This window comes from Eucyclogobius newberryi, unplaced genomic scaffold, assembly GCF_026437365.1.
Source record: "Eucyclogobius newberryi isolate DKJ021-1_F unplaced genomic scaffold, fEucNew1.0.hap1 SCAF_9, whole genome shotgun sequence".
NCBI lineage: Eukaryota > Metazoa > Chordata > Actinopteri > Gobiiformes > Gobiidae > Eucyclogobius > Eucyclogobius newberryi.
This window is the reverse complement of record NW_027316532.1, coordinates 11,795,641-11,808,483: the sequence shown is the minus strand read 5'-3', so window position 1 is coordinate 11,808,483 and position 12,843 is coordinate 11,795,641. Positions and strand designations below refer to the sequence as shown.

General features: G+C 48.2%; 1 protein-coding gene across 2 annotated transcripts in view; it reads left to right on the top strand.

Moving 5' to 3' along the window:
• Positions 1-12,843, top strand: part of slc5a9 (solute carrier family 5 member 9) — a 30,077-nt gene that overhangs the window by 805 nt on the left and 16,429 nt on the right. For both annotated transcript variants that reach the window (XR_011925932.1, XM_072438538.1), the window contains exons 2-6: positions 870-956; positions 4,237-4,349; positions 4,492-4,563; positions 5,225-5,329; positions 12,133-12,297. Coding sequence is in view for 1 of the 2 variants with exons in the window: in XM_072438538.1 (XP_072294639.1) it covers positions 932-956; positions 4,237-4,349; positions 4,492-4,563; positions 5,225-5,329; positions 12,133-12,297 (480 nt within the window). In the remaining variant the exon portion in view is untranslated. The remainder of the gene's footprint in view (positions 1-869; positions 957-4,236; positions 4,350-4,491; positions 4,564-5,224; positions 5,330-12,132; positions 12,298-12,843) is intronic.

Sequence of the window (12,843 nt, the reverse complement as noted above, 5' to 3'; positions counted from 1 at the left end):
GCTCCTAACTCCTCACCACGCTCCTAACTCCTCACCACGCTCCTAACTACTCACCATGCTCCTAACTCCTCACCTCCTAGCGCCGCACCACGCTCCTAACTCCTCACCATGCTCCTAACTCCTCACCACGCTCCTAGTTCCTCACCATGCTCCTAACTCCTCACCTCCTAGCTCCTCACCATGCTCCTAACTCCTCACCACGCTCCTAGCTCCTCACCACGCTCCTAGCTCCTCACCACGCTCTTAACTCCTCACCACGCTCTTAACTCCTCACCACGCTCTTAACTCCTCACCATGCTCCTAACTCTTCACCTCCTAACTCCTCACCATGCTCCTAACTCCTCACCATGCTCCTAACTCCTCACCATGCTCCTAACTCCTCACCATGCTCCTAACTCCTCACCTCGCTCCTAAATACTCACCATGCTCCTAACTCCTCACCTCCTAACTCCTCACCACGCTCCTAACTCCTCACCATGCTCCTAACTCTTCACCTCCTAACTCCTCAACACGCTCGTAACTCCTCACCACGCTCCTAACTCCTCACCTCCTAGCTCCTCACCACGCTCCTAACTCCTCACCATGCTCCTAGCTCCTCACCTCCTAGCTCCTCCTTTATCTTATGTTATGTTTAGTTTCTCCACTTTTGGATCCAATTCTAAATGTGATCCATACATTTACATGCACTGTGACAAGCTTATGAACAATACTGTATGTAGAACACTATTATATTTAACAATATGTTTGTATGGACACATAAATAAATGAAGGGCAGGTTTGTTCTGTTCTGACAGCCTGTATATGTGTTTACAATGTGTGTCTGGCAGAACTTTAACTAGGATCATTAATTCATCAATGATTGTCCACAGAGGTGTCCTTCGGGAATGTCCAAGCGTCATTCCCGCAGAGAAAGCCGAGCGCAGCAGGAGCAATGTCCACCTCCACCTCCACCTCAGGTCTGTGTCCTCCTCATTCAGCACCGCCACAGCTCAGAAAACCTCTGAAGGAAACAACAGAGAATCACACTGAATTATGGAAATTTAGCTCAAAAGGACTCAATTGCTCTTTATCCACTGTCTCCACAAATATGAGGCAGACTCTTGGATACAATCCAATGCAACGTTTCATCTCAAAATATAAGGTATGGATTATTTTGTACGTAACAAAACTGGTTAATATTGAAATTATATCGAGTGATTAGGCTAAAAATTAGAATATGAGCGAAGGCGAGTTTGGCAAATCTGTGTTTCTTTAGGGCTGTGAGTCGTCTGTACTTTCAATTCAATTCAAATCAATTGAATTCAATCTATTTTTGTAACAAAATCACTACAGCAGTGAAAAACAGATTAAACAATATTCGAGTCCTAGACAAATGTCCCAAGCTCCTCTGTCCTTAGCTCCTCCTTCTGTCCTTAGCTCCTCCTTCTGCAGGAAAAACTACCAAAGCTCCTTGGGAAAAAGTATAAACCTGGAGGAGTTCCACAGTGAAGATCCAACTCCCTCAGACGGACGCGAGAGAGACAATGGAGCTGGAGCCACTCAGGAGGAGAACCTGTTCTTCAGGAGGAGAACCTGTTCTTCAACAGGAGAACCTATTCTTCAGGAGGAGAACCAGTTCTTCAAGAGGAGAACCAGTTCTTCAAGAGGAGAACCAGTTCTTCAAGAGGAGAACCAGTTCTTCAAGAGGAGAACCAGTTCTTCAGGAGGAGAACCTGTTCTTCAGGAGGAGAACCTGTTCTTCAGGAGGAGTACCTGTTCAGAAGGAGGAGTACCTGTTCTTCAGGAGGAGGACCGGTTCTTCAGGAGGAGGACCGGTTCTTCAGGAGGAGGACCGGTTCTTCAGGAGGAGGACCTGTTCTTCAGGAGGAGGACCTGTTCTTCAGGAGGAGGACCGGTTCTTCAGGAGGAGAACAGGTTCTTCAGGAGGAGAACCTGTTCTTCCAGGTAGATGAAGAACCGTTCATATGGCGTAGAGACCGTTTCTCCAGGAGAGGATCATCTGGATCCACAGGTCATCGATATATCTGTTCCACTCCCGACAGGAAGTGAGAAAAGAAGAAGAAAAGGCAATGAACAGATGCAAGTGGAATTAAATATTAAATATAGTTTGATAGAATAAGTGTTTATCAGAGGATATAGCTCAAGCTGCCATGCTTCCCCCAGAGTTGCTCCCAGGGCAGCAGAGCTGAAACTGTAGCTTTATATTTCTGTTCCTAACTGGCCTGACCATAAGTCATTTCAAAGAAGAACATTTTAAGCCTGGTCTTAAATGAAGAGACTGTGTCAGCATATTTAACATGGACAGGAGCTGATTCCATCACACAGGAGCTCTACCTCCTACTGTGCTTTTAGAGACTCTTGGCACCACCAAGGCCCTACCTCCTACTGTGCTTTTAGCGACTCTTGGCTCCACCAGAACGCCCTACCTCCTACTGTGCTTTTAGAGACTATTGGCACCACCAGAAGGCCATACCTCCTACTGTGCTTTTAGAGACTCTTGGCACCACCAGAAGGCCATACCTCCTACTGTGCTTTTAGAGACTCTTGGGACCACCAAAAGGCTCTACCTCCTACTGTGCTTTTAGAGACTCTTGGGACCACTAGAAGGCTCTACCTCCTACTGTGCTTTTAGAGACTCTTGGGACCACCAGAAGGCCCTACCTCCTACTGTGCTTTTAGAGACTCTTGGCACCACCAGAACGCCCTACCTCCTACTGTACTTTTAGAGACTCTTGGCACCACCAGAAGGCCAGCATGTTGAGAGTGAAGATTGGATAAGATGGTTCTAAAGCATCTTTGAAGTGGGAGGGGCAAGGCCCCTCTCATTTATGGCTTTGTAAGTCAGGAGGAGGAGTTTAAATGTGATTCTAAACTGGACAGGAGCCAGTGAAGAGACTCCAGCGCCGGCGTAATGTGCTCTCTTCTTTTATTTCCTGTTAGTAATCTTGCTGCTGCATTTTCAGAGCGGTCAGATCCACTGGCCCGCAGGATGGCGGTGCAATCGCATGCCTCATGTTGGGCAAGACACTTAACCCAACTTGCCCCCCAGTGTCTGTGAACATCTGGGTGTGAATGTGTGAGTGAATGGGTGACTGGTTCCTTGATATAAAGCGCTTTGAGTACCTTGACGGTAGAAAAGCGCTATATAAATGTGACCATTTACTTTTAGGACGGATTCTTCTGATTTTGATCTATATTACGCAGATGAAATAGTCTGTTTTACAAGCTTGATTTATATGAGCTTTAAATGAGAGCTCCTGGTCCAATAAGACTCTGAGGTTTCTTACAGTAGAACTGGAGGACTGACATTGTCCAGTGTGACTATCTGCTCAGATAGAGCGCCTCGTACATGTTTAGGACCTTGTACAATCACCTCCTTTTTTTTCAGGGTTGAGAAACAGACAATTAAGTGTCATCACATCCTTCACACAAGCACTAAGTCTGGCAGCATATAAAGAGTAGACAGGATTGGACCGAGTACTGACCCCTGAGGCACGCCGTAGGCTACTCTGGTTACATGAATAAACTGGTACCTCTCCGATAAATAGGATTTAAACCAGCTGAGGGCTGTCACTCTATTTCTTAACTATTTCCTGTGAAGTCAGGTCATTAATTTCTCCTCTTATATAGCATCTGCAGCAGATACGGCCGGACCTATGTTAGCTATTTCAGCAAATGTGAAGCCTTCAGGACTCCAGAATTCTTTCTGGCAACTGTGCTTCAGAAAGACTCATTTAAATGTTCACGTGTATTCCTCCATAAAGAATGATCAACAATATTAAATAACTCCTCTTTTCTCCACTATAAAAGACAATCTAGAAAAATGGACTCTGGATATATTCCAGACTCTCCCAACAGGCTGTTTGAGTGGAATAAAACAAGGCAGAAAAACCCTTAACTCTACAACCATCAAAAGAATAAGGATGTTGGGATTTACCTCGAAAAATGACTTTATTTCAGCTCAAATCAGAGCGTTGTTGTTCTGGTGTGATCCAGAATATGAAGCTCAATGGAAAAATACTGACAGTAATGTAAGGGCATGAATATGGGAAACACTTTTTTACATGTGCACACTCAAACTGGAGACAAAATACTTCGATTTTTGTTTTTCCGTTCGCCTCTCGGGGCTTCTGTAGTTTTGCAAAGAAGAATGAGTCAAATGTGGAAAAATGTCAGGGGTACGAATACTTTTTTAAACCACTGAATCTGTCTGCATATTGTCTTTATTGTCCCCAGATATCAGCATGGGACCCCCCACAGCAGTTCCTCCCTCTCACCTGAGCCTGGGCGTGGCAGATATCGCTGTGCTGGTGGCATATTTCTTCATTGTCATGATGGTGGGCATCTGGGTAAGCTGTATCTCTGTTGGTACACATGAGGGCAATACAGAATCCTCTACCCTTTTTGCGATGTTAGAACTGATGACAAAACAGAATGGAAAGAGTTTTCCAACCTTGTGTTTATTTCTGACTTTTGTGATGTGTGTTGCAGTCATCATGTCGGGCCAATCGCAGCACAGTGGGTGGGTACTTCCTGGCGGGGCGCTCCATGACCTGGTGGCCGGTGAGTGTTTTTCATCTGATCAGGACCAGAATGCAGATGGAAAGGCTAAATGTGATGCATATTTTATTCACATGAAATAACCATCACATGTCATTAAGTTTTATCAATCAATGGAAAATATTAAAACCAACTGCTTTTTAATAAAGTAAGATAAACCAAACTCCATAAAAAGGACTTATTTTACAGACGTTTTATGGTTAGCTGGATATGTTTACAAAGGCTCTTTTGTGAGAGCAGAGATGTTTGAGCAGGTCTGAAGACAGTTGTCTCAGTGTAGACAATGGACTGGGAGTGATCAGCATCAGCAGCTCGGGCGAGGGCTGTTGTTGACTGAAGATATTATTAAAAAAATGCCTTGTGCATCAATAAGTTGACTAAAAGAGAACAACGTAGTTTGTTGGCAAAGATTTCAAAATTCACACTGAAAAGACCATGCAGCTGATCAGACCAAAATGCACTGGAAACACTCAAAGATCATAGGAGTTCACAAAATTACAAATTTAAAGAAAACTACAAATAAAGACTATAGTTGTCACGGCAGATCTCAAACTAACTCACTCAAAGCCTTCTCCTTTTGCTGTGGTCCAAACGACTAAAGGCCGACATGATTGTATACATGAGATATACATGAATTACTGACGGGACACTTGTGCTGCTGCAGATTGGGGCGTCGCTCATGTCCAGTAACGTGGGCAGTGGGCTTTTCGTGGGCCTGGCGGGGACCGGAGCAGCCGGGGGCCTCGCTGTGGGCGGCTTCGAATGGAACGTAAATATAACCCTCAGATCACCAACAATCACAACGTTCAATTACAATGAGAAATAGAACTAGAAGCAGTTGAAATGAAGCTACAAATAATGACATGAGTTATAGTTACAGAATGAAGCGACAAAATGAGCACTGAAATGATCTAGAGGTGTATGGATTAAAGTGCATATGAGGGGCCCTGGACCCCGTACTCCCGGAGCACCCCCCAAAGGACACGGTTGAAAGTCTTCTCCAGATCCACAAAGCACATGTGGACTGTGCAAACTCCCATGAACCCTGGAGCATTCCATGGAGAGTATGGAGTTGGTCCAGTGTTCTCAGACATCCAGCTGGAATGTGGAGGTTGGATGACCTTGGATGACCTTGGTGCATTGGCTGGACGGCCGATAGTTCCAGTAGCATTGATGTTCTTCTCCCAGACTCTTTTCCTGGTCTGTTTTCTTGTTTTGTCTGTGCTTTGTGTCTCTTGTTGAAGTAGGAAGCATGTTTTTGTTTGTCCTGGTCTTTATTGTCTTGGCTGACGGGAAGAGGGGTCCTAATGTTGTGACCCGTCAATATCTGTGCAGGCGCTCAGGGTGGGGCTCTATGCACCTTATTCCTGAGGCCCGTCCAGAATAAAGTGCATTGTTGACTTGTTGATCACATGAACATTGGATATTTTACACAAATCAATCTACTTCAGAGCATATTTTAGCGTCAAGACCATCCATCCATCCATCCATCTTCTGCCGCTTTATCCGGGGCCGGGTCGCGGGGGCAGCAGTCTGAGCAGGGACTCCCAGACTTCCTTCTCCCCAGACACTTCCTCTAACTCCTCCGGGGGGATCCCGAGGCGTTCCCAGGCCAGCCGAGAGACATAGTCTCTCCAGCGTGTCCTGGGTCTTCCCCGGGGCCTCTTCCCGGTGGGACATGCCTGAAACACCTCCCGAGGGAGGCGCCCAGGAGGCATCCGGAACAGATGTCCGAGCCACTTCAGCTGGCTCCTCTCGACGTGGAGGAGCAGCGGCTCTACTCCGAGCTCCCCCCGTGTGGCCGAGCTCCTCACCTTATCTCTAAGGGAGCGCCCAGCCACACTGCGGAGGAAACTCATTTCGACCGCTTGTATCCGCGATCTTGTTCTTTCTGTCACTACCCAAAGCTCATGACCATAGGTGAGGGTAGGAACGTAGACCGACCGGTAAATAGAGAGCTTTGCCTTTCGGCTCAGCTCCCTCTTCACCACAACAGTCCGATGCAGCGACTGCATCACTGCAGCCGCTGCACCGATCCGCCTGTCGATCTCACGCTCCATCCTTCCCTCACTCGTGAACAAGACCCCGAGATACTTGAACTCCTCCACTTGGGGCAAGGACACCCCACCCACCTGGAGAGGGCAAGCCACCTTTTTCCGGTCGAGGACCATGGCCTCGGATTTGGAGGTGCTGATTCTCATCCCAGCCGCTTCACACTCGGCTGCAAACCGTCCCAGTGCATGTTGCAGGTCCGGGTTTGATGGAGCCATCAGGACAACATCGTCTGCAAACAGCAGAGATGAGATCCTGTGGTCCCCAAACCGGACACCCTCCGACCCCCGACTGCGCCTAGAAATTCTGTCCATAAAAATTATGAACAGAACCGGTGACAAAGGGCAGCCCTGGCGGAGTCCAACATGCACTGGGAACAGGTCTGACTTACTGCCGGCAATGCGAACACAGCTTCTGCTCCGGTCATACAGGGACCGGACAGCCCTGAGCAAAGGGCCCTGGACCCCGTACTCCCGAAGCACCCCCCAAAGGACACCCCGAGGGACACGGTCGAAAGCCTTCTCCAGATCCACAAAGCACATGTGGACTGGTTGGGCAAACTCCCATGAACCCACGAGCACCCGATGGAGGGTATAGAGCTGGTCCAGTGTTCCACGACCGGGACGAAAACCACTCTGCTCCTCCTGAATCTGAGGTTCGACTATCGGTCGGATTCTCCTCTCCAGTATCTTGGAATAGACCTTACCTGGGAGGCTGAGGAGTGTGATCCCTCTGTAGTTGGAACACACCCTCCGGTCCCCCTTCTTGAACAGAGGGGCCACCACCCCGGTCTGCCAGTCCAGAGGCACGGTCCCCGAACGCCATGCGATGTTGCAGAGACGTGTCAACCAAGACAGTCCTACAACATCCAGATACTTTAGGTACTCAGGGCGGATCTCATCCACCCCCGGAGCCCTGCCACCGAGGAGTTTGCGGACAACCTCAGTGACTTCAGCTTGGGTGATGGATGAGCCAGCCTCCGAGTCCCCGGTCTCTACTTCCTCTTCGGAAGACGTGACTGAGGGATTAAGGAGATCCTCAAAGTATTCCTTCCACCGTCCGACGACATCCCCAGTCGAGGTCAGCAGGCCTCCACCCGCACCGTAAACGGTGTTGGTGAGACACTGCTTCCCCCTCCTGAGGCGCCGGACGGTTTGCCAGAATTTCTTTGGTGCCGACCGATAGTCCTCCTCCATGGCCTCCCCGAACTCCTCCCAGGCCAGGGTTTTTGCCTCTGCGACAGCACGAGCCGCGGCTCGCTTGGCCTGCCGATACCCCTCGATGACCTCCGGAGACCTACAAGCCAGAGTGGCCTGACGGCATCCCTTACTTCCGGTGTCCACCACCGGGTTCGGGGGTTGCCGCCACGACAGGCACCGGAGACCTTGCGACCACAGCTCCGAGCAGCCGCATCAACAATGAAGGCGGATAACATGGTCCACTCGGACTCAATGTCCCCAGCCTCCCCCGGGACATGGGAGAAGCTCTCCCGGAGGTGCGAGTTGAATACCCTACTGACAGAGCGTCAAGACTATTTCCCATTTTTCCATTTAAACCACCAGAGTTCCCGCTGGCTCCTCCTTGAACAGACACCATAATGTGGTGGAGGAGCCCCTGGCAGGGTGTCCCAAGGCAAACAGGTCCTAGGTGAAGGGTCAGATCAAGAGCGGTTCAGAAGTCCTTTATGATGAGTACAACAACAAGGCCAGTTATGTCAGTTAAGCTGACACTGAGAACATGGAGCGTCACCTCGCTGGGGGGGAGGAGCCTGAGCTTGTGCAGGAGGTTGAGCGGTTACGACTTGATATTGTCGGCCTCACCTCCAGCACAGTCTGGGCTCTGGAACCATCTCCTCGAGAGGGGCCGGACGCTCCACTTCTCTGGTGTTGCCCGTGGGGAGAGGGGGGGCCAGTGTGGGCGTGGCTGGTGGGGGCTTATAGCCCCTCAGCTCAGCTGAGTTCTCCCCGGTGGACTCCCCTTCTCCCCTACGCCTTCGGGTTGGGACAGGTCTTTCACTGTTGTGTAGGCCTACGGTCTTACTATACTGACAATAAAAATAATACTAAATTATATAATAATTTAGATCTATAGGTAGATCTTCGGGATTTGTTGAATATAAAAGTAGCTTTTGAGCCGAAAACGGGTGGAACCTCTGGTTTACTCTGTTGTAATGTGTAATTGAACTTGTTATATGCACAACAAAAAACGTGTTTGTGTGTGTGTGTGTCTGTGCGTGTGTGCGCGCGCGCGTGTGTGCGTGTGTGCGCGTGTGTGTGTGTGTCAAATCAAATCAAATCAATTTATTTTTGTAAGGCCCAAAATCACAACAACAGTCGCCTCTGAGGGCCGAATCAACAATGTCTGTGGTGGCGATGGAGTCAGACAATGTCTGTGGTGGTGAGGGACGATGTCCCAGGGTCCTCTGTCCTTAGACTCTCCTTCTCGGCCAGGAAAAACTACAAAAAAAACCTCTTTGGGAAAAAAGCGTAGAAACCTGGAGGAGTTCCAGTGAAGGAGAGATCCGACTCTCACAGACGGACAGACGGACACGAGGGAGACTGGAGCTGGACCCACTCTTCAGGCAGATGAGGGACCGTCGGAGGCGAGCTGGACCCACTCTTCAAGCAGATGAGGGACCGTCCACACAGGGCAGGGACCACTTCACCAGGAGAGGGGCATCTGGGTCCACAGGTCCTCACGAGTGAGAAAAAGAAAAAGAAGGCGGTGAACAGTTTGCAAGTGGAATTAAAAAATAAATATTGTTTGATAGAATAAGTAGTCAGAAGAAGAGGATAGTGCTCAAGCTGCCATACTTCCCCCAGCATAGTTGCTCCTAGGGCACCGGAGCTAGAGCTGTGGGTTTATATTTCTGTTCCTAACTAGTCTGACCATAAGCGATTTCGAAGAGGAACGTTTTAAGCCTGGACTTAAATGAAGAGACTGTGTCAGCATATTTAACATGGGTCGGGAGCTGATTCCATAACACAGGCGCTTGGTAGCTAAACGCTCTACCTCCTACAGTACTTTTAGAGACTCTTGGGACCACCAGAAGGCCGGCATTCTGAGAGCGAAGAGCTCTGTTTGGATGATATGGTACTATAGCATCTTTGAGGTAGGATGGGGCCATGTCATTTATGGCTTTATAGGTCAGGAGTAGAATTTTAAATTTGATTCTAAACTCGACGGGGAGCCAGTGAAGAGACTTCAGCACTGGCGTGATGTGCTCTCTTCTTTTTGTTCCTGTTAGTAATCTTGCTGCTACATTTTGAACCAGTTAAAGCTTTTTATGGAGCTTTTAGGACACGCTGCGAGCAGGGAGTTACAGTAGTCTAATCTAGTCGTTACAAATGCATGGATAAGTTTTTCGGCATCACTTTTAGGCAGGATTCTTCTGATTTTGGCTATGTTGCGCAAATGGAAATTCACCCTGGAGAGACAAAGAGACCACGAGAATGGACTGTTTAGCAAGCTTTATTCGTGAGTTATTTGGCGCTCAGACCCCGGCGGAAGACGTTGCAATCATGGGCCCTCCATGATCTATTTGTATTAGATGTCTCCCCCCGGAGCCTAGAGACTGGTGGTGGTAGATATGAAGAGAAGGTAGAGGATGAGGGGAATGTAGAGGAGGAGCTGGGGAGGTGGTGGGTCGCAGTACGGTTTGAGCGGCCGAGCCATCTGCCTGAGGGCTTAAATGCGACCGCCTGGGCGCTGATTGGGAGCGGGGAGGAGTAACTTGAGAGCGTTGATTGGGGATGAGGAGCAGGTGCAAGGGCCATGGTACAGACGCCCCCTGACCTTTCACCCTACTTCTTGGCCGGGAAAAACTGCATAACCTCTTTGGGATAAGCGCAGAAACCTGGGAGAGTCCATGGTGAAGTGAGGGATCTGACTCTCACAGACGGACAGGCGGGCGCCCGCTTGAGTGCGATGATGGCGCTGGGGAGAGGGGTCCTTCCATGGTGGCCTTGACGTAGATGGGTGGAGTTAGGTCTTCCAGGCTGAATTTACACAGGCTTCATTAGGCTGTTTTACAAGCTTGATTTATATGAGCTTTGAATGAGAGCTCCTGGTCAAATAAGACTCCAAGATTTCTTACAGTAGAACTAGAGGCTACACTAACATTGTCCAGTGTGACTATCTGCTCAGATAGAGCGTCTTGTAGACGCTTAGGGTCAAGTACAATGACCTCGGTTTTTTCAGGGTTAAGAAGCAGGTAGTTAAGTGTCATCCAGGTTTTTATCTCCTTCACACAAGCACTAAGTCTGTCTCCTTGATCGCTCTGATCAGGTTTCATTGATAAATACAGCTGAGTGTCATCTGCATAGCAGTGGAAGTTAATGCCATGCTTTCTGATAATGTTACCTAATGACAGCATATAAAGAGTAAACAGAATTGGACCGAGTACCAAACCCTGTGGCACACCGTAAATTACTTTAGAGCCAGGTGAGGAGCTCCGGTTTACATTAACAAATTGGTACCTATCAGATAAATAGGATTTAAACCAGCTGAGGGCTGTTCCTCTGACCCCTACATCACATTCTAACCTCTGCAGTAGAATGTTGTGGTCAATGGTGTCAAACGCTGCGCTGAGGTCCAACAGGACCAGGATTGAGACCAGTCCATCGTCAGCGGCTAATAACAAATCATTTGTGACTTTAACTAGTGCAGTTTCAGTGCTGTGATGGGCTCTGAACCCTGACTGGAAAACTTCAAATAAGTTATTGTCCTGCAGGTGGTGACAAAGCTGTTTTACTACAACTTTTTCAAGGATTTTAGAGACGAAGGGAAGATTTGAAATAGGTCTGTAGTTTACCAATAGGTCGGGATCTAGATTAGGCTTTTTCAGAAGAGGTTTAATGACCTCATGTTTGAAGGACTGTGGAACATAGCCACTTTCGAGTGAAGTATTAATTATAGTAAGAATAGGGTCTATAATTAGGGGGAGAATGTCTTTGAGGAGCTTGGAATGGGGTCTAGGACACAAGTTGAGCTTTTAGAGGACATAATGGCTGAAGTTATCTCTGCTTGATCAACAGCTGTGAACCTTTCTAAATTTACAGGTGGATTTATATGGGACGTTAGATTTACAGCTTGGGCTAGTTCAGGGCTAATAGCGGGGGTAATTTCATCTAATTTATCTCTGATTGTTTTTATTTTATTGTTAAAAAATAGGAGGAAATCATCAGAGCTGAGAGAAGCTGGGATTGAGGGCTCTACTGCACTGTGACAGTTTGTTAGCCTAGCTACAGTGCTGAAAAGGAATTCAGTGTTACTTTTGTTGACTTCTATTAGATGTGAATAATATCTGGTTTGGGCCTTACGCAGAGCCTGCTTATAGGACAGCAGGCAACTTTTCCATGCTTTTAGGGATTCTTCTGTGTGAGAGCAACGAAATAATCCCTCTAGCTTTTCTAACTCTTTGTTTATGTGAACGCAGTTCTTCGTTGTACCATGGGGAGGCGTGCTTTGGCCTAATGACCTTCTGTTTTAATGGCGCTACAACATTGTGTGTGTGTGCAGGCGGTGTGGGTGCTGGTGGCCTTGGGCTGGGTGTTCGTTCCAGTCTACATCTCTGCTGGGGTCCTCACGATGCCTGAATACCTGTGCCGGCGCTTCGGAGGGTCTCGCATTCGCATCTACATTTCGGTCCTGTCGCTCGTCCTCTACATCTTCACCAAGATCTCGGTCAGATCTCACACACGGGCCACACATGGGCCACACACGGGCCACATATTGGTTTAGTTTATGGGAGAGGAAATAGGCCTTGGTAAAACAACCAAAATCGCCTATTTGTCGATTTAGCAACGGGAAAAAAGCTGTTTCATCCTTCACCTCCAGTTGCAGTTGACATTGTCTGTAGCATGAGCTCACTGACGTTGACATTGTCTGTAGCATGAGCTCACTGACGTAGACATTGTCTGTAGCATGAGCTCACTGACGTTGACATTGTCTGTAGCATGAGCTCACTGACGTTGACATTGTCTGTAGCATGAGCTCACTGACGTTGACATTGTCTGTAGCATGAGCTCACTGACGTTGACATTGTCTGTAGCATGAGCTCACTGACGTAGACATTGTCTGTAGCATGAGCTCACTGACGTTGACATTGTCTGTAGCATGAGCTCACTGACGTTGACATTGTCTGTAGCATGAGCTCACTGACGTTGACATTGTCTGTAGCATGAGCTCACTGACGTTGACATTGTCTGTAGCATGAGCTCACTGACGTTG